Source organism: Macrotis lagotis, chromosome 4 (genome assembly GCF_037893015.1).
Source record: "Macrotis lagotis isolate mMagLag1 chromosome 4, bilby.v1.9.chrom.fasta, whole genome shotgun sequence".
Classification (NCBI taxonomy): Eukaryota; Metazoa; Chordata; class Mammalia; order Peramelemorphia; family Peramelidae; genus Macrotis; species Macrotis lagotis.
In genome coordinates, this window is record NC_133661.1 from 192,106,647 (window position 1) to 192,129,684 (window position 23,038).

General features: G+C 35.4%; 1 protein-coding gene across 1 annotated transcript; it reads left to right on the forward strand.

Annotated features, from left to right (window-relative positions):
* Window positions 1-424: 424 nt before the first annotated feature.
* On the forward strand, window positions 425-23,038 carry LOC141521987 (transmembrane and coiled-coil domain-containing protein 5B-like). The gene is given in 12 exon segments (XM_074235034.1): window positions 425-1,732; window positions 9,781-9,930; window positions 10,497-10,614; window positions 11,041-11,091; window positions 12,118-12,192; window positions 14,431-14,487; window positions 15,593-15,652; window positions 16,849-16,913; window positions 20,101-20,143; window positions 21,354-21,397; window positions 22,206-22,278; window positions 22,280-23,038. Coding segments are annotated over 12 exon segments (951 nt in total). The 5' UTR covers window positions 425-1,643; the 3' UTR covers window positions 22,406-23,038.

A 23,038-nucleotide genomic window follows, 5' to 3' on the forward strand; every position in this document is an offset into this window, starting at 1 on the left:
TTGCAATTCTTAAACTTTTTATATGCTATTACTATTAGCATATGCTATCTACTATTAATATCTAACTCCAGGTGCACATACTAATCTGTTCATTTGTAGATAGGAAGAAAGATTTATTCTAATTTAGGTGACTAGTGGCTAATATCATATCTTATAGATAATTACTTAATAAGAATGGAAAGAAGGAGAGAAAGAAAGAAAAAAGAAAGAGGAAGGGAGGAAGGAAGGAAGAAAGGGAGAGAGGGAGGGAAAGGCAGGAAGGAAGGAAAGGCAGGAAGGAGAGAAGAAAGTAAAAGGAGGGAGGGAGAGAAAGGGGAAGAAAAAAAGCTATACAGAGAGTAAGCCAAGGAAGAAGAAAGGAAGGAAGGAAGGAAGGAAGGAAGGAAGGAAGGAAGGAAGGAAGGAAGGAAGGAAGGAAGGAAGGAAGGAAGGAAGGAAGGGAAGGAGGAAAGGAAGGAAGGAAGTAGCCATGGAATGTATAAGTCTGGTCTACTATTCCATTGAAATGATTCAATGGCAAATCATATGACCAGTCTAGGGGGATGACCAATAAAGTTGAGTCTATATTTTACACTCTTCTCTTCCATTCCCTTTCCCTTTGTTCTATCTCGCAGTTATTTATTTTTCGTTTGTGTGTGTGTGTGTGTGTGTGTGTGTGTTGACATTATTCTACTGAGGCCTGACTCTGCTTACAAAATATGCTAATACAATCAGCATCTGTAGGAAGACAGCTCTAAAAAGAAACTACTGGTTTCATCAATTCTACAATCATTTACTGTTGCAGTCCACTCTGGGCAGCCGGGCATCAGCTTAATTTACACAGCTCTTCGGGGCACTGCCGGACATGACCCGCATGTTCAATAATGAAAGTCAGCCAGTGAGAAATAAGCAAGGAGTTTATTGCAGGTATATGCTACATCTCTGACTCACATAGTTGAAATAAGGGTATATATAAGCCTAGTCCCCTTGTATCAGCATTCCTCATCTTCAGGCACTGTGAAAGTGTAATGGGCATGCCACAAAAGGTCTGTATCCTGGAATATGTGGAATCTTCAACAAGATAAGGATGAAAGGCAGAGAGATAAGGACCAAAACTCCTTCCTGAGACACTTGAACAGGATGAGGATGAAAGGCAGAGGGATAAGGACAAGAGGTCCTTCCTGAGAATATTCAACAAGATAAGGATGAAAGGCAGGAGAACAAAGAGAGAGAAGGGCCAGAGCTCCTTCCTGAGTTCAGAGCACTCTGGTATGGACATTCCTGTTGTCCCAGGTCTCAATGACTCTCAGGATGAACTCCTCATGGCCAGGTACTCTGTCTATTCACCCCTTACAATTTACTAAACACCTATTATATGCCAGGAAAAACCATCCTGGGCTAGTTGTCTCAAGCATTTATACATTACCCCTCCCAGATCACATGAAATTTTGATTCATTAACTGACCACCAAACTTCATGGTTTGAACTTGGGTGTGGTATGGTAGTTTTTCACCTGAACTCAGAGCAACTAAGAAATCAGACCTATCTAATTGACCATTATTACAGGACAGACTCAGTATCTGTAACCCAGTGTACCTTTAACCTGAGGCTGTGGACTCCACTCCCTACTCTTCCTAAAATGATGAGCATGAGCTGTTGCCATTATGACATGTTGCCCCACCCTACCTTGGATGATTTCCTTCCTTTTCAGAAAACCTGTGACAGAAGAAATAAGTCAAGGCTCTCTGGATAGGTAAGTAATGAAAGCAATAAAGAGGGACCAGTAATAGAAACATTTAATAAGAGAATTTTGAAATTATTTTGAAGTTTCTCTGGGAAGCAACTTTAATCTTCTTAATAAGGAATGATTCCATATAAGGTTGGGCAAAGAGTTTTAAACTGGAAAAACCAGTATTTCAGTTCTCACCTCTTTATCAAATCAGTGGTAGAGGAACATCTATGTTGGTTCTTTCTATAGTACTCTATCAGTCTACACTGGAGAGAAGAATATCTTTTACTGTCTAGGTCAGAAGAAGTTAGAACAGTTTACAGGATGGGGTTCTGGAAATCTTCCTGCCCACCTTGACATACCATATAGTTGAGATCTGATTTTAAAAAATGGCCCCAAAATGTGAACTTATAAAGCAAAAGATTCATATCTCAAAGGGATTCTTCATAACTTCGTTTTATTTAGTTTTTAATTAATAAGAGAATTCTTTTAAATATCTATATTTCCTAGTACATTCAATTTGTGATTTCACATTTGTAATATTTTTGACTAATAAAAATTCAATTCATATATAACATTCTAGAACTTATTTATAACATAAATTGAGGTATAGACAAATTGGATAGTGAGGGATAACTTTGGTATATATGTAATACTGACAGAATCCTTTCTAGAACTTATTCTTCATATGGAACAGCAAAGTCTAATAAATTATTTTTCTTGCCTTTACTTTTTGTTTTTTTATTTATTTTTATTAAAGATATTGAGATTTACAATTTTCTCCCCAATCTTACTTCTCTCCCCCCACCCCCCAAGGGAAAGCAATCTGTCAGTCTTTACTTTGTTTCCATTTACTTTGTTTCCATCCAAATTGGGTGTGATGAGAGAGAAATCATATCCTTAAAGAAGAGACAAGAAGTCTAAGGGGTAATAAGATCAGACAATAAAATATCTGTTTTTTTTTTTTCTAAATTAAAGGGAATGGTCCTTGCACTTTGTTCAAACTCCACAGCTCCTTATCTGGATACAGATGGCACTCTCCTTTGCAGACAGTCCAAAATTGTTCCCAATTGTTGCACTGATGGAATGAGCGAGTCCTTCAAGGTTGATCATCACTCCCATGTTGCTAGTGTTTTTCTGGTTCTGCTCATCTCACTCAGCATCAGTTCATGCAAATCCCTCCAGGCTTCCCTGAAATCATATCCCTCCTGGTTTCTAATAGAACAATAGTGTTCCATGACATACATATACCACAGTTTGCTAAGCCATTCCCCAATTGAAGGACATTTACTTGATTTCCAATTCTTTGCCACCACAAACAGGGCTGCTATACATATTTTTGTACAAGTAATGTTTTTACCCTTTTTCATCATCTCTTCAGGATATAGACCCAGTAGTGGTATTGCTGGGTCAAAGGGTATGCACATTTTTGTTGCCCTTTGGGCATAATTCCAAATAGCTCTTCAGAAGGGTTGGATGAGTTCACAGCTCCACCAACAATGTAATAGTGTCCCAGATTTCCCACAGCCCTTCCAACAATGATCATTGTCCTTTCTGATCATATTGGCCAATCTGAGAGGAGTGAGGTGGTAACTCAGAGAAGCTTTAATTTGCATTTCTCTAATAATTAACGATTTAGAGCATTTTTTCATATGGCTATGGATTACTTTGATCTCCTCATCCGTAAATTGCCTTTGCGTATCCTTTGACGATTTGTCAATTGGGGAATGGCTTTTTGTTTTAAAAATGTGACTCAGTTCTCTATATATTTTAGATATGAGTCCCTTGTCAGAAGAATCATTAGTTGTAAAGATTGTTTCCCAATTTACTGCATTTCTTTTGATCTTGGTTACAGTGGCTTTATCTGTGCAAAAGCTTTTTAATTTAATGTAATCAAAATCATCTAATTGGTTTTTGGTGATGTTCCCTAACTCTTCCTTAGTCATAAACTACTCCCCTTTCCATAGATCTGACAGGTAAACTAGTCCTTGATCTTCTAATTTGCTTATAGTATTGTTTTTTATGTCTAAGTCCTGCAACCATTTGGATCTTATCTTGGTAAAGGGTGTTAGGTGTTGGTCTGATATTCTAAGTTTCTTCCATACTAACTTCCAATTATCCCCAGTTTTTATCAAAGAGGGAGTTTTTAATCCCAATGGCTGGACTCTTTGGGTTTATCAAACAGCAGATTACTATAATCATCTCCTGCTTTTACACCTAGTCTATTCCACTGGTCTGCCACTCTATTTCTTAGCCAATACCAAACAGTTTTGATGACTGATGCTTTATAATATAATTTTACATCAGGTAGGGCTAAGCTACCTTCTTTTGCACTTTTTTTTTCATTAAACTCCTGGAAATTATTGGCTTTTTTATTTCTCCATCTGAATTTACTTAGAATTTTTTCTAACTCATTAAAGTAATCTTTTGGAATTTTGATTGGTAGGCCACTAAACAGATGGTTTAGTTTTGGTAGAATTGTCATTTTTATTATATTAGCTCCACCTATCCATGAACAGTTGATATTCAGTTATTTAAATCCGATTTAAGTTGCATGAGAAGTCTTTTATAATTGTTTTCAAAAAGATTCTGAGTCTGTCTTGGCAAATAGACTCCCAAGTATTTTATATTGTCTAAGGTTACTTTGAATGGGATTTCTCTTTCTAGCTCTTCCTGCTGTATCTTGCTGGACATATATAGAAAAGTTGAGGATTTATCTGCAACTTTGCTAAAATTGCTAGTTGTTACCAGTAGGTTTTTTGCATGATTTCTTGGTATTCTCTAGGTAGACCATCATGTCATCTGCAAAGTGTGAGAGTTTTGTCTTTTCCTTCCCAATTCTAATTCCTTAATTTCTTTTTCTTCTCTAATTGCTGATGTTAACATTTCTAATACAATATTGAATAGTAATGGTGATGATGGGCATCCTTGTTTCACCCCTGATCTTATTGGGAATGTCTCTAGCCTCTCCCCATTGAATATACTGCTTGTTGATGGTTTCAGATAGATAGTGCTAATTATTTTAAGGAACAGTCCATTTATTCCTACACTCTCTAGTGTTTTTAATAGGAATGAATGCTGTATTTTTGTCAAAGGCTTTTTTCAGCATCTATTGATATGATCATATGATTTCTAATAGGCTTGTTGTTGATATAATGAGTATACTAACAGTTTTCCTAATATTGAACCAACTCTGCATTCCTGGAATAAATCCTACTTGATCATAATGTATTATCCTAGTGATAACTTGTTGTAATCATTTTGCTAAGATTTTATTTCAGATTTTTGCATTTATATTCATCAGGAAAATAGGTTTATAATTTTCTTTCTTTGTTTTAACTCTTCCTGGTTTAGGTAACAGCACCATATTGGTTTCATAGAAAGAGTTAGGCAGAGTTCCATCTTTTTCTATTTTTCCAAACAGTTTATATAGAATTGGAACCAATTGTTCCTTAAATGTTTGGTAGATGGGGGTAGCTAGGTGGCCTAGTGGATAAAGCACCTGCCCTGGAGTCAGGAGTAGCTGGGTTCTAATCAGGTCTCGACACTTAATAATTACCTATCTGTGTGGCCTTGGGCAAGCCACTTAACCCCATTTGCCTTGCAAAAAAAAAACCCTAAAAAAATTGTTTGGTGGAATTCACTTGTGAATCCATCAGGCCCTGGAGATTTTTTCTTAGGGAGTTCAATGATGGCTTGTTGAATTTCTTTTTCTGAGATAGGGTTGTTTAGGTATTTAATCTCTTCTTCATTTAACCTGGGCCATTTATATTTTTGTAAATATTCATCCATTTTACTTTGATTATCAGATTTATTGGCATACAGTTGGGCAAAATAATTTTGAATTATTACTTTTATTTCTTCCTCATTGGTGGTGAGTTCACCTTTTTTCATTTATGATACTAGCAATTTGGTTTTCTTCTTTCTTTTTTTTAATCAGATTGACCAGATGTTTATCAATTTTGTTGGTTTTTTCATAATACCAACTTTTGGTTTTATTTATTAATTCAATAGTTATTTTTGCTTTCAATTTATTAATTCCTCCTTTAATTTTTAGAATTTATAATTTGGTATTTAATTGGGGATTTTTGATTTGTTCTTTCTCTAATTTTTTTAGTTGCATGTTTAGTTCATTGATTTCCTCTTTCTCCAATTTATTCATGTAGGCATTTAGAACTGTAATATATCCCTGAGAGTCACTTTGAATGAATCCCATGGGTTTTGGTGTGTTGTTTCATTATTATCATTATCTAGGATAAAATGGTTAATTATTTCTACAATTTGTTTTTTGGTCCACTCATTTTTTAAGATGAGGTTATTCAGTTTCCAATTTGTTCTGGATCTAGATCTCCTTGGCCCAATATTGCATATGAATTTTATTGCATTGTGATCTGAGAAAGATGTATTCACTATTTCTGCCTTTATACAGTTGATCATTAGGTTTTTAATGTCCTAGTACATGGCCAATTTTTGTATAAGTTCCACGTACTACAGAGAAAAAGGTATATTCCTTTCTATCCCCATTCAGTTTCCTCTGTAAGTCTACCATATCTAATTTTTTCTACCAATCTATTTACCTCCTTAACTTCTTTCTTGTTTATTTTATGATTCGATTTATCTAGATCTGAGAGCAGGAGGATGAGGTCTCCCACTAGTAGATTTTTGCTGTCTATGTCTTCCTGTAGTTCTTTCAGTTTCTCCTCTAAGAATTTGGGTGCTGTCCCACTGGGTGCATATATTTTCAGTATTGAAATAACTTTATTGTTTATGGTACCTTTTAGGAGAATAAAGTTTCCTTCCTTATCTCTTTTAACACTATTTTTGCTGCTGCTTTGTCTGAGATAAGGATTGCTACCCCTGCTTTTTTTACTTCAGCTGAAGCAAAATATATTTTGCTCCAACCTTTTACTTTTACTCTATATGTATCTCTCTGCTTCAAATGAGTTTCTTCTAATCAGCATACTGTAGGATTCTGGTTTTTAATCAGCTCTGCTATTTGCTTATGTTTTAAGGGAGAGTTCATCCCATTCACATTCAAAGTTATGATTACTAACTCTTTATTGCCCTCTGTGCTATCTTCCCTCTGTTTCTATTTCCCCCTCCCCGCTTATCCATATTTCCCAGTATTTTATTTCTGAATATCACCCCTTCAGGGTGTTTGCCCTCCTATATCACACCCTCCTCTTTCTTTCCCCTTTTCCTTTTTCCCTTTTCCCTTCCCTTCCCTTCCTTTTGTTGTTTCCCTTCCCCCCCACTTCCCTTCCCTTTCTCCATCGCCCCTCCCCTTTTCCACTTTTAATACTTGAAAGGTTCGATGTTTTATAAGTTAACTTAGTATGTGTAGGTTGACTTTAAGCCAAGTATGATGAGAGGAAGATTCAGGTGTTGCTCATCTGCTCCTTTCTTCTCCTCTATTACCATAGGTTTTTTGTACTTCTTAGTGTAATGAGATTTACCCCATTCAAGCTCCTCCCTCCTCCTGTCTCTTTACTGTCCCCCTTTTTAAGGAGGTAGTGTTTTTTAGATCATTCTATCTAAGTCATAGAAAATTATGAGTGTCTGTCACTTCTAGCTCAGTATATTCTATTGGATGGAGTTAAAATTCTTGAGAGTTGGGGCGGCTAGTTGGCACAGTGGATAAAGCACCGGCCCTGGAGTCAGGAGTACCTGGGTTCAAATCTGGTCTCAGACATTTAATAATTACCTAGCTGTGTGGCCTTGGGCAAGCCACTTAACCCCATTGCCTTGCAAAAAAACTAAAAAAAAATTCTTGAGAGTTATTAGAGTCTTTCTCCCAAGTGGGGTTAAAGCCAGTTACATCACTTTAGATAGCAGTCTCATGTATAGATCATTAATGTCCATCATTTCTGGCTAGGTATAGTTACAATTCTCAAGATTTATGAGAATCTTTTTCCCCATGCTTGGATATAGCCAGTTTCAACTTACTAGATAGCAGTTTTTTTTTTCTTTTACCACCCCCCCCCCTTTTTAAACCCTTTTCATGTGTCTCTTGAACCTCCTGTTTGATGTCCAAATTTTCTATTTAGCTCTGGTCTTTTCATCAGGAACTTTTGGAATTCTTCCATTTTGTTAAATGTCCATCTTTTTTCCTGGAAGAGAAGGCTCAGCTTTGTAGGAAAGTAGATTCTTAGCTGCATTTCAAGCTCTCTTGCTCTTCGAATTATCTCATTCCAGGCCCTTCAATCCCTTAATGTTGATGCAGCCAGGTCCTTTGTGATCCTTACTGTGACTCCTTGATATTTAAATTGTTTCTTTCTGGCTGCTTACAGGATTTTCTCTTTTATCTGATAGTTCTGGAATTTGGCCACAACATTACTTGGTGTTTTAATTTTAGGATCTTTTTCTGGATGGGATCGATGTATTCTTTCAGTAACTACTTTGCCCTCTGATTGCATGATATCAGGGCAGTTTTCCATCACTAGATCCTGTAATATTAAGTCCAGGCTTTTTTTTTTCTCTTCAATGTTTTCATGAAGTCCTATAATTTTCAGGTTGCCCCTCCTCCATCTATTCTCAAGGTCAGTGGTTTTGTTGATGAGGTATTTTACATTTTCTTCTATTTTTTCTATTTTTTGATTTTGTTTAATTGACTCTTGCTGTCTCATGGAGTCCTTAGTTCTGTAGACTCCATTCTTTTTTTGGGGGAGGAGTTCTCTTCATTAACCTTTTGCAACTCCTTTTCCAGTTGGTCAGTTCTACTTTTGAAAGAGCTTTCCTTTTGACCAATTGAGGTTTTGAGAGAATTATTTTCTTTTTGCATTTGCCCAATTGAGGATCTGAGAGAATTATTCTCATTTTGTATTTGTCCAATTCATGACGTGAGAGATTTATTCTCATTTTGTATTTGTCCAATTGATGATGTGAGAGATTTATTCTCATTTTGTAATTGTTCAATTGATGATATGAGAGATTTATTCTCATTTTGCATTTGTCCAATTGAGCATCTGAGAGATTTAGTCTCCTTTTGTATTTGTCCAATTGTACTTTCTAAGGATTTGTTTTCTTGTTGTCTCTCCCAAATTTTTAAGCTCCTTCCTTATTTCTTCAAGGAAGTCTTTCTGTGCTGAAGACCAGATCATATTCTCCTCAGAGGTTCTAGGTCTTTCTGAGTTAGGGTCTTTCCCTTCCAAGAATTGTTTATGGATCTACCTTTCCGCTGGCCCTTCTTCATTTTGGTAAGACCTTGAGTTGGGGTGGGGCTGGTTCACAGGGGCTTGGGATCACTAAAGGCTTTACTCACTGAGTGCAATTTCTCTGGCTGGCCAGTAGGAGGTGTTGGTTGCTTTCTCTGGTATGTCTGTGACCTTGATTGAGGCCTTCTCCCTTTGCTTGAAGGGAGGAGTTGGAGCTATTGAATTCTTTTGCCTTCAATCAGTGGTGCTCTTTACCCTGGCCTGAGGTCATTTGTCAGCTGGGCTGGTTCTTCTGATCACACACCTGGGCCTGAGGCAGAAGTAGTCTGCATTTGTTTGGGGAAGAGGTCTGAGCTGTAATGGAGGTGTGGACTCTGAGTTCCTGGAATGAGAGGATCCCAGGGATGGTGTCTGCAGCTCTCCTGCACCAGAACTCTTCCCCCCAGCCATGTCCACAAGCTCCTGGGGACAGTGCCAACACCAGTGCCTCTACTCCCTACGTGACTCAAGCCCCTGCCACCTAGCTGGCTGGTCCGGCTCTCAGGCCCTCAGACTCCCGGTTCCAATTTAGCTGTTAATCAAGTTGATCCGGGGCTGATCCTCCCTCTGAGCCCAGACTCACTCGCCCGAATTTGGCCAAAGCTGCTGCAGAAGATAAATCCTGAGGTAGATGTTCTTTCTCCTGGCTTTTCTTTCTGGGTTTTGTGGGTCGGATTTCTTTTAAGAGGTTTGTTTCATGTGATAGATGGGGAAGAGATCAGGAGACTTTAGAACTGTGCCTGTCTTCTCTTTGTCATATTGGCTGGAAGTCTTTTTCTTGCCTTTAAAACATAATTTACACATAATACATGCTTTAAAAATTATTATTTTTTCCTTTTAACTGAATTAACGGTTTGAAATAATAATATATCCTGGTAGTTCTCAAGAGAAGGAAATTCTGAGATTGGTGAAGGCAAAAAAGAATCTTGGCCACCTGATTTTGGATTTTGAAAAGGATATGCTGCAACTAGATGAGGAAAACCAGGACCTTCTTAAGGAAATCAAAGAAAAAGAACTACAGATTCAAAGGTCAGAGTTTGGTTTGGACAGGGGAAGTTGTTCTTAGCATCTAGGGATGGGGAGGAATGGATAGAAGGAAGAGAAAGGACAGTCATCTTTATCAGTGGTCATTTTTTCAAATTAATTCTTTCAATGACTCAACCCTAATTTAATTCTCTGAATAACTGAAACCTCAGAATTCAGAGAACTCTGAGAGAATCTAAGATTTTAAAATAGCCCTCCATTCCCCCCCACACAGATAATTTTTTGACATAAGTAGCCTTTCTGTTTTCATATATATATATATATATATATATATATATATGTATACATATATATATACATACATACATACATACATACATACACACATAGACATTTAAAGAATAAATTATTGTCATATTTGAGGAACTGGCTAGGTTCTCATTGTTCTTACCCCTCATAAATGCCGATTTCACTGGTCTTCATTCAATTTGAGGTTCATATTTTGTCATTATCAAAGCTTCTTTAGGTCTGAGCCATACTTTCCCCAGGATGAAACCCTGTAGCTTAATCTTGAAGATTAGTACTTACCTATGTGATATTTTGTTATCCAGTCTAGGAAAAAAGATCACCAACTCAATAGGTCTAGCCAGGGAAAGAGATGAATTTAACTACACAGCATATGAGAGGGAGGAAGTACTGAAAAACCTGAAATTGGAGACCACAAAATTGGTAAGGATGGAACAGGAGAAAGATGAGTCTAATGGATTTAGTTTGTAACTATGCTGTTTTTTCCCCTCTCCTTGGGATATTCCCCTGATTTCACAGGTACTAGAGCAAGTTAACATAATTGAAATCACAGTTGTTTTCAGGCATGGAGGGAGCAGGGAGGGGGAGTTCTGGAAATGTAGTGCTTGGCATCAATGAGATAATATATATACAAGCACTTGGGGTCATATGAGATTAAAGTACTATAAAATTAGTTATTATTGTTATTGTTAGTATTGGAATTAGAAACTCTAATGTTTGGACTCTGTTCTACTCTCATTATGTGAGGTCAGAGCACAGTTTTGTCATTTGATGAAAAAATTGGCAGAAAAGAGGACCAAGAACAGATGGAAAGATATGAACTGCTATGATTTTTGTTTATTTCTGTAGAAAAAGAAAAATGTGATACTGGCTAAGAATGTGAATGAGCTACAGATGAAGGTAAGATCCCCAAGTTCTCTTATGTTTCCCAAAGTCCCCCATGTAGATATCCTTATCCAGACAGAGATGAGTAGTGGGTAGTGGGAAGGCTTATCCCATTTAAAAATGGAACCACATTCTGATAACATATCTGTTTCCCATACCATAGTACTCACTCTGCCTATCAGTTATTTAGATTATGTAATCGACAGTTTTGGGGATCTTTACCCAACCTAAGATTTATTATCAACGAATATAAAATAAACACAGTATTTTCCTATGATTATATTAGGAAAGGTGAAAAAAAAAGAGGAAAACCCTAAAGAATTTTTCTAATTGGGCAAGATGTGTTTTTCCTGATATATTTCAGAAATGAAGTTGAGGACTCAGCATTCTTCTATGTCGGACATAACAGTTCATGGGAGTTTTGTGGCAGAAGGCAACTGGACAACTAGCTTTGTTTGATTTCCTCAGTAATGATTTATTTATGCCCTTTTACTCACCCAGATAATTTCTCCCTTTGATAAATACCTAAAGCTGAATTTTGCCTGTGACCCATGACCCAATCTTTTTAAAAGAGAGGATGTCATATGTAGAGCACTTTGGGCCAAATGGTATATTATTTGTTAAATACTTTGTAAATCTTAAAGGCTTATGTATATATTAACTGTTTAAATGGGAGATAAGAGTTTATGGAAATCTTTCTGGCTTTCTGGTCCAGGTTTGTGGTCCCTAGTCAGAGTTGTGTGCTGCATAGCACAGTTAATATATTGATTAGCCCAAACTAAGTCTTTGGATAACGTTTTAGCAAGAACAAGAGTAGATAAATAGATTGCTTCAAATGGTTGCAGGGAATCAGATATTTTCATTAGGAAGGAATTGTCTTCTATTGTTACTCCTGTTGGGGATTTGAAGATGCTAATCATTATCAACTGGGAACCCATTGCCTCTGACTTCAAATTCAACAAATTATTTTTCAGTTTTTAGAATTTTATGCTTGCATAAATGTAGCTCATATCTTACTGTATTTCTGGATTGGAATTTTAGCTTTCCAATAAGCCACCAGAGAATTTGAAAGAAGTTGAAAATGAAAATCTACAACAGTTGTTGGAAGAATCAAAGGTACAAATCAAAGGATTCTCTAATCAATGTTTTGACATCTTTAAGTTCCAAAGAAGTGACAACTTTTTAAAAATCAAGTTATTTTCAGTGTTCTTACAGCTGAACTATTAGATTAATTCCTATCCTCATTTAGAGACATTTTCACCTGAAACCAATAAGCATTCTCTTACATCTTCATGGACTTTAGAAGTGCATACTCAAGGGGTGGCTAGGTGGCGAAGTGGATAAAGCACCAGCCTTGGAGTCAGGAGTACCTGGGTTCAAATTCTGTCTCAGACACTTAATAATTACCTAGCTGTGTGGCCTTGGGCAAGCCACTTAACCCCATTTGCCTTGCAAAAACCTAAAAAAAAGTACATACTCAATACTTCACTGGTCAGTCTTTCTGCAATGATAGCCAAAAGAATGGACATAAATCTTAAAGTCTTCACAATTGCTTAATCATTCAATAACATGATGTCTGTTGTGAGAAAAAAGTACTTTAGATAATGCTGTGGTAAGTTAGCAAGGTAGAATTCAGATGATGCGGTCCCTGCCCATAAGAAGGTTCTCAACTAATGGAAAAGATAAATTAATTATAGTTATGATCTATTTTTGTCATTGAGCAATTCACTCTGAGTCTTATTTTCCTATCCATATTTTGAGAAGGTTAAAAATATTACTGTTACTCTATTCGGTGTTCTCTTGGTTCTGCTTCATTATTTTGTGCAAGTCTTTCCATGTTTTTCTAAGATTGTTGAACTCATCATTTCTTAAAGCACAGTAAAGTTACTTAACAATCATATACCACAACTTGTTTAGCCACTTCCCAATCAATTGGCATCTATGCAGTTTCTATTCTTTGCCATCAGAGAAAGAGTTGCTGAAACATTTTAGAAATATAGGTTCTTTTCCTAATCATCTTTGTAAATAGATCTAGTTGTGGTATTGCTGGGTCAAAGAATATAGACATTTTGTTGATCACATTGGGCATAATTCCAGATTACTCTCCAAAATTATTGGATCCATTCACTATTCAACCAACAATGAATTAGCATCCCAATTTTTCCATATCCCCTCCAACATTTGTTGCTTTTTTCCTTCAATAATTTTAGCCAATCTGGTAGGTATAAAATTATATTACAAGATTGATTTAATTTGCATTTTTCTAATCAATAAGTATTTAGATCATTTTTTCACATGACCATAAATTGTAATAACTAAATGACTTCTAGGGTCCTTTCCAGTTCTACACTTGTGACCTTATGGCATATAAAAGGAAATATAATCGACTTAAGCCATGAAGAGCTAATTCTAGAATAACTCACAGCTCATTAACCCATACCAAGGAGTCTTCTTTGGGTTTACAGGAAATAGGACAATTTTGTTTTTTTACCTTTATTAGAAGAGCAGTGTGGTGCGAAAAAGTAACTCATCTATTTCATGTAAAGAGAGGCAAGAAAAAGCTTTTGCAATGGAATGGAAGGGGGAGGGGTGGGGGGCACTGAGTGAGCCTTCAATCTCATTAGAAGTGACTCAGAGAGGAAATAATATACACACTCAATAGATTACAGAACTCTATTTAACCCAGAGGGCAAAAGGAGAGGAAAGGGATGGGAAAAAGAAGACTTCGGGTGGGGGGGAGTGTAAGTGATGGAAGAGAGGGAAGATCATGGGAAAGAACAGTCAAATACAACACACTTTTGAGGAGAGACAGAGCAAAAAGAGAGAGAATAAATGGGGCTGAGGAGAAAAAGGATGGAGGGTAATATAGCTAGCAATAGCAACTGTGGGAAAAAATTATGGAGACAACTTCTCTGATGGACTTAGAATAAAGAATGTGATCCATCTCAAAGACAGAACTGATAGTATCTGAATACAGACTGAAGAACATTTTTTTTGTTCTCGCTTTATTTTTCTTAAGATTTCTCTATCTTTGAGGAGGGGAGGGGATATTGTTAAACTAAATAAAACTATACAAGAGACTATTGTTGTAATGTGAAAAAAAGAAATTGTAACTCATCAGGTATAGCTGTTCTGATTTTCTTTTATTTCTTCCATCAAAAGAAGAGGAATAATATTCTCTTTTCTCATTTCTGGGATCTTAGAGATCATGTCATGGTATAATGGTAAAATAATTTTTGGGGTGTTAAATGTCTTAGTTTCTCTGAGGTGAAAGCATGAGATTTTTACAACTGTCCATTTTTCCTCTTGGGTTATCACCAATCTGTTATTTCTTTTTTCTTTCTTCTTCCATAGGTGAAATTACAAAAGACCATAGTCTTCTGTGCAGAACAGGAAAAAGAATTGGCAAAGGTAGTGGTAATGAACTTAACCTTTCAAATCATTCCCTTCTCATGACTTTCTGGCTTGGGGTACAAATTTAGATGGGATACTAAAGGTGCTCAGAACTAAGACCACAAGAAAGACCTAGACTTGAGGAAGGAGGAACTCTGAACAATGTGTACACATAATTGAAAACACCTAAAGGACAGGGACTATGACTTCTTTATCTCTTTAAATCTCTAGCAGCAGTTGGAACTGCTGCTAATAGAAATTCCCACCTCTAGGTGGAAAGAGGAATGGAATTGCAATCAGAATTGAGTTAAGGATTCTGGCTCCTACATTACTAGCTGTGCATGAACATGAGCAAATTATTTAACCAATCTGAGATTCAGTTTCCTTGGCTATCAAATGAGAAAATAATTCCAATCTCACTGACTGTAAATCTTAAAGTACTATATAAATGTAAGCAATTAATTATTGACTACTAAATAAATGGAAAATTAAAAATTAAAAGCAGCATATCTTGGACCAGACAGGAAGAAATAGGTTCAATTCCTACTTCTGACAAATACTAGAGCACCTCTCTGTGCCCTCATGTCACTTTCTAGTAGACTACAAGTTACAAAGAATTAGGAAAAGGAGTTTTCATACAGGGAGTTTCCCCACTGTAATGAAATAACAGGCTTGAAGGAAAACAAATATTTAATAGGTACTTTTTGAATTTCCTGAATTAAATGCTTATGATGAAGAAAGAAGGATGCTGGATCAAAAGCTCTGGCTTCATCTCTTTAAAACCTGGGGCTGAATGGAATGGAAAGTATTCTGTTGCAATATACTATTGCAGTATTCATAGGCCAATTGGCCAGACACAGTTCGTAAGGTATTCACTTAATTTTTTTATGAATGTATAACTCCTTTTTATTACTGCTTAGTTTGCTCAGAATCAATCATGAAAGTGAATGTAATACTCTCAATTGGGATGCAATTGATTTTTTAAAACTGTTATTAATGGTATCATGAAATACACTGTGACAATCATAATGGTAATTATGGTTAATATTTGCATATTTTTCTTGTTTCTGAATTAACTCAGAGAGCTTAGTTTAGTTTTTTAAAAAAATTCTGATTTTTCTAGGTAACATCTGAGTGCCGATCTTTGGACAAACACTGCAAAGATACGGTTAATTTCATAAAGGTATTAAATCTGGGGATATTAATGAATTTTGGATACTCATTATGAGACAATACTAAGACATGGCAACCAAAAAAATCATGGCAGGGAAGAACTAGAGAAATAATAGAGCCTGTGGACCTGGTCAGGCTGGATTCAGACCAGAATTTGTTCTTTTTTTGGTACCATATGGGAGTATGTCTACAGAAAGTTGACCAGTATAGTAGAAACCAGAGACCTTTTAAAAGAAAAGTCAGTTGAAGATAATAATAAGGAATATTTATCTTGGAAAAGAGAAAACTTATAGGTGAGATATGATAATTGTAGGAAAAATGGGTAGAAGCTATTAAGAAACAAATTTACCCTTTAGAAAAACTGTTTAACAATTGGAACTATCTAATACAGGCTGCTTTGGGAAATAGAGTTCCATTTTATTGAGTGAGGGTTTTCAAGTGGAGGCACCTTATTAGAAATATTTGTTGCTATTCATGAAATATTGGATTGGATGACCCCTGAGTTCCTTTCTATCTCTCATATTCAGCAATGATAATGAAATTCCCCAACAGAGAGTCAAGAAATTTCATATAATGTAATGTTAAATAAAGACCCATTTCTCTTATCAGTTCTTGGTTGAACAATGGAATTTTTGGTCTCTCATTAGGCCACTATTTTAAAAATCTTTTAAAAGACACGTCTTCTTGCTCAACTTTCTCACCAATGGCCTCCTTTATTCTATTGCCTAAACTGTATTTAAGAAGTAAATATCAGGGGTGGTTAGGTGGCACAGTGGACAGAGCACAGGCCTTGGAGTCAGGAGTACCTGAGTTCAAATCCAGCCTCAGACACTTAATAATTACCTAGTTGTGTGGCCTTGGGCAAGCCACTTAACCCCATTGCCTTGCAAAAAAAAAAAAAAACCTAAAAAAAAAAAAAGGAAATACCCACTGCAGCCTTCTGCAAAGTAAACCTTTTAGGAGAGGGTGTCAAGGATTTTTGGATTATTATAAATTTGCTAATCTACATTGCAATTGAATAATCATGAAATTTTCCTTTTGTTCCTGTGTGTGTGTATGTCTATGTCTATGTGTATGTCTAAGTCTATAGAATAGATATAGATATAGATATAGATATAGATATAGATATAGATATAGATATAGATATAGATATAGATATAGATGTAGATATAGATGTAGATATAGATATTTAATTTCCATGAGCAGAAACACCAGGAAGTCCTGAGGTTGATGGAGAAGAATAGGGAGATACAGCTCCTTGATAAAGAAGTGTGAGTTTTTTTTAATAGTAATGTTTTGCCCTCAATTACATAGACAATTTTAGCATTCCTATTTACAAGATTTTGAGATCCAAATTTTTCTCTCTCATTCACTCTCCTACATTATTCTGAAAATGGTAGACAGTTTGATATAATTTATATATATGTACTATCATGAAAAACTTTTCCATATTAACCTCAGTTATGGAAGAAGAAATAGATCAAACAAAAGAATAATTATTAGAAAGAATAAAATAATTGAAAAATATACTTTCTGCATTCAGAGTCTATTCTTTGTCTGTATATGAATAGTATTTCCCTTCATGAGTCCTTTGTATTTGTTTTAGATCATTTATTGCTGAACAAGTTGGATCATTTATATTGATCATCACATAATGTTGCTGATAATGTGTAAAACACTTTCCTGATTCTGTTCATTTCATTTTGCATCAGTTCATACACATCTTTTCAGGTTTTTCTGAAATCTACCCATTCATCATTTCTTATTGCATAATAATATTCCATTACATTCATATACTACAGTTTGTTCAGTCATGTCTCAACTGATGGGCATTCTCTCAATTTCCAATATTTTGTGACCATGAAAAGGGCTGCTTTAAATATTTTTACACATATATATTCGTTCCTTTTTATGATCTTTTTGTGATACAGACCTAATAGTGGTACTGTTGGATCAAATGGTATGCCTGGTTTTATTGTCCTTTGGACAATAATTCCAAAGTGCTCTCCAGATTGGCTGGATCAGTTCATAACTCAAAATAACTGCATTAGTGTCCAATTTTTCCCACATCCTCTCCAACAGTTATAATTTTCCTTTTTTGTCATAATAACCAATCTGCTAGGTATGAGGTGATATCTCAGAGTTATTTTAATTTGCATTTTTCTAATCAAAAGTGACTTGTAGTACTTCTTCATATACTTGTAAGTAGCTTTGATTTCTTCATCAATATCCTCCCTGTTCAATATCCTTTGACCATTTATCAATTGAGGAATGACTTGTATTCTTATAAATTTGATTCAGTTCACTATATATTTGAGAAATGAGGCCTTTATCAAAGGTATTTATTAAAAAGATTGCTGACCAGATTTCTGCTTTCCTTTTATTCTTGGCTACATTGGTTTTGTTTGTACAAAAACTTCTAAATTTAATATAATCAAAATAATGTGTTCCACATTTTGTAATGCACTCTATCTCCTGTTTAATGATGAATTCTCCCCTGCCTCATAGATCTGACAGGTAAACTTTACCTTGATCTTCTAATTTGTATAGTGTTAATTTATGTCTAAATTATGCACCCATTTTGATCTTATTTTGGTACACCTTGTGAAATGTTAGTCTATACCTAGTTTGTGTTCTATTGTTTTCCTGTTTTCCCAGAAGTTTTTTTAAATAGTGAGTTATTGACCCCAAAACAGGGATATTTGGGTTTATAAAACACTAGATTACTATGGTCTTTGACTACTATGTCTTGTGTACCTATCCCACTGATCCACCCTTCTATTTTTTTAACTAATACCAGATAGTTTTAGTGATTATTATATTATATGTGGTTTTGAAATTTGATATTGCTAAACTACCTTTCTTTGCATTTTTATTAATTTTCTTGATATTCTGGACTTTTTTTCTCTTCCAGGTGTAATTTGTTATTTTTTTTGTAGCTCTCTCAAATAATATTTGTTAGTTTAATTGATATGGCATTGAGTAAGTAAATTAACTTAGGTTCAGCATTCCCATGAGCAAATAGTATTTTTCCAACATTTTAAGCTCTGACTTTGTATGAAAAGTTCTTTGTAATTGTATTCATATAGTTCTTGTGTTTGACTTAGCAGATAGATTCTCAAGTATTTTATATTGCTTATAGTTGTTTTAAATGTAATTTTGGTTTTTTTTTAATCTCTTGCTACTGGGCTTTATTGATCACATAGAGAAATGCTGATGCTTTATGTAGATTTATCTTATATCCTGCAACTTTTCTAAAGTTAATTATTTCAAGTAATTTTTTAGTTGATTCTCTAGGGTTCTCTGAGTATACTATCTTATCACCTGCAAAGAGTGATAGTTATGTTTCCTCATTGGTTATTTTAATTTCTTTTTCTTATTGCTATAGTTATCATTTTAGTACTATATAAAATAATAGGGGCATCCTTGCTTCACCCCAGATTTTATTGGGAAGGTATCTAACTTCATTATATCATTATAGGTGATGCTTTTTAGATAGATATATCATTTTAAGGAATGCTCTCTTTATTCTTATGCCCTCTAATCTAAGATAAGATAAGGATTACCATTTTGAGGGCTAACTCTATATTTATGCATATAAATGGATGAAATTAAATGAAATAGTATATATAAAGTGTTTTATAAAACATAAAGTGTTATATACATGTTGACATGCCCAGTGTCATGAAAATTGTATGAGCTATTTCGTATAGGCCTTTTTCTATTTAAAAATTTTTTTATTACAATTAAACATCAATAAACACAAATATTACAATAATCAAAGAACAAAAAACATCATACTTGAAACTTAAATTAAATTTCTATAATAAAATTTCTATATTAAATTTAAGATTGTAACAAAACTGTTTTGTTCATCTGTTTTCCCTTTGAACTTTCATCTTCTCTCCTCTATGTAATTTCTAACATTTCTTTGACATTCTTTTCATCTTTTTTGTATCACTACTATCATAACCCATTAACCTCCTCCCACATAGAAATGTTGCCTTATAAATAAAAAAGTATTATATATGTAAAGCACTTTGTAAACTTGAAAGCATTTACAAATGTTTGCTGTTTTCTTGTAGATGATATATAGAATGACTTAGTGGATAGAGCTGGCCTCAAAGCCAGGAAGACCTCTGTTCAAACCTTGTCTTTTAACTGGCTATAGGACTCCCGACAAGTTGATTAACTTCTCAGTGGTTCTAAGGAGCCCTCACTATAAGGTGTGCTAACCTACATTCTAAAGGGAATTTCCCCATCTGGGATTTCCCTATGTCAATGAAATTTCAAGTTATTCTATTTATATTTCTTTGAATTACTACTTGAATCAAGCTTTGGCATAGCTATTAATAATCTGAAAGGAAAACAGATAATTGATTAGACTAGAAACCATTTTTATAGAAGTGACTTGCATTTGAAAGTCCTTTAGATATCTATTTTTATTTATTATTCTAGAATAAAAGCTCAGAAGATACATGGTCAATCTGATTTGACTCTGGTAAGTTTTCCTATGCTAATTTTACACTCTTGACTCCATCCCTTCCTTTCATCTATATTCTGTTAGTGAATAAAAGGAAAGCAATAGATCATAGAGATTGTTTGAATCTAATTATCAGCAAATATTACTAAATTCAACAAATTCAACAAATATTTATTAAGCACCCAAGACAAAAAAAAAATAAGCAAACAAACAAGTCACTCCCCTCAGGGAACTTAAATTCTACTTGGAAAAATGTGAGACCCCCATGTACAGAGAAGTAAATGCAAAATAACTTGAGGGAAAAAAAAAGAACATTAACAAAACCTTAAAGGAACTTAAGCTGAAAGGTTGGGGCAGCCTGGTGGCACAATACTATCCCTGGAGTCAGTAGGATCTGAGTTCAGATTTGACCTCAGACACTTAATAGTTACCTAGCTGTGTGACCTTAGCCAAGCCACTTAACCCCATTCTTTTGTAAAAACAAACAAACAAAAAATATGCTGAAAAGTTGAAATGAGGAGGGAATGAATTCCAGGAATGGGAACTCAAAGTTCCCAATATATTTTCTAGAATGTAAATAGTACCTCCTTTTATCATTCCTTTAATCCTGGATGACTGTCAATCCTTACCTCTGAGACAACAAAGACATTTGTAACACAACAATCCCATTCCACCCACCCGTGCCATCTTCCCCAGCCAAAATTATAAAAAGGAGACTCAGGTCCTACAACAGTTGGTGGTACTAGCTTCAACCAGACTCTCCTCCTATGGCTCATGGATCTGTTGCACTTCATACTCTGCTTGCTCTGACCTGAAGCCTACCAGTAGTAGTCCCAACCTTAGCAGGAGTACTGGAGCTGACTACTTCTATTCATTTTAAGCTGTTCCCTGAAGGGATTAGACACTTGCAGAATTCCCTGAAGGGATTAGACACTTGCAGAATCTGGGTGACCCTAAATTCTCTCTTCTTCCACCTGTGCTGACAATATCTTCTCTAGCAACTAATCCAGGGCCTTGAATATAGTTATCAATCAATAAGCATTAAGTGCTATTGTATATTGGTCCTTATTCTAGGCACTAGGAAACAAAACAAAGGAGAGGGAGAAAAAGAAAGCATGAAGGAAAGAAAGGAAGGAAGGAAGAAGGGAAAGGAAAGAAATAAAAGGAGGGAGAGAGGGAGGAATTAGTCTTAAAATCATCTCATTTGTTGTATTTATTGCTTTCATAGGAGGAGAACTTTTTTAGAAAATGGCAAAAACTTTTTTGGTTCAGGTAACCAGAAAGGGCTTGATTTAACTAGCCCAGAATACATTCACACTGAGTTGCCAGGAAGGCAGGGACTCAGTATAGGATGTTTTTATTCTTCAGAAGAGGAATACTTGGCATAGACATAGTAATCTATTAATCACATAGAATTAATCTACTCCACAGAATTCTTCTTGCTCCTTCATACCCAGAGTTAATGCCAGAATAAAGATATATCTCATTGCTAGAAGATGCAAAAGTATTAAGATATACAGGATGAGATTATGGTTCTAGTTTTATTTTACTTGCCCCAAATCAGTAGAGTTACATAGAAATGAAGCCACTAAACCATACATAAACATTCCTTAGGGCTGCATAATGACTTAGAAAACCATATATTAACATTATGTTCTATTGTATACTTATTTTATCAAATATTATCTGATTCCATTTTAATAGGGTTCCAAGAGTAATCGGAAGTATTGCAAGACACAGTTGTGTTTCACACTTCTGCCCTAAGTCTTATTTCATTTAAGATGCATTGTGTTGGTTCAGACCCTGAGTCTTATGTAGCTGTGCTAATTTATATCACTGGGAAAGGAAGCCAGATTCTACTTTGGACATCATTGTCCTACACCAGTGAAAATCAGCACCTTATTAATAACTTAAAGTCTCAAAGAATAAACTGGGCCATTGAGAGGTTAAATGAATTATTCAAGGTCACACAATTTGTATCAGAGACAGGGCTTTATTGCCCTGACTGGCTTTTGATTATCCACTATGATAAATCTCTGCAACCTTGGTCAGTAATAACTTGTCTCACTCTTTTTTGCAGGATTGCCCAGTTTGTCTTCTTGATGGTCCTGTTTCTCACCAAGATGCTGGGCTTTGGGTTTTTGCATTTTCATTTTTATAAGTCTAGATTTTGTACTGGATAATCTGCCCAAGAGTATGCACAGAAATGGCATGTGGAAACTGAGGGACCTTCTACTTTCATTTCTCAATCTCCATGCAGAAGACTTTTTGCCACACTAGTCCAAGAAGGTCTAAATCTCTCCCAGTCACCCAGACTTTGGATGAGAATGGAAAAGTCACAAGGGATAGCAAGAGTTCTTGGGTCAGTTGTTCACAGTTCATCATTGTCTCTTGATTCCCTTTATGATTTCTCTCTTCTAATAAAGAACACCACCATTTAGAAACCCTTTGATCAAGTATTTGCTTTATCATTTGGTATTGCCCAAGGTCACATATGTCTGGGGCAGGAATGAGATAAGGGAGTTTGGTTTCCTTTGGTATAAAGTTTGAATGTTGTAACAGATGTTATCTTGTGTAAAAATGCAGGGGCTTTGTAATTTCTCCCTTGATTGATTGGATCTGACTCCCCAGATATATACTTTTATTTCATCTCAGTGCTTCCAATTCAATTCAATTCAACAGAGTATAGGCCCAGTTTACAATCCTACTTCAATAGATTGCTTGCTTTCCTCCCTCTCCATCCCCCTTTTCTCCTTCCACATCAGTTAGGAAGAAAGTAAATAGCCAATGTTCTGCTAATAGTTTTTTGAAAGGTTGCCAGCTAAATTAATTTGCAATAAAGTGTGAATAGCTGTCACAATGTACTGTCTGTCACAAGTCATTTCAATGAAATTGGAATCTAGCAGACTTTTG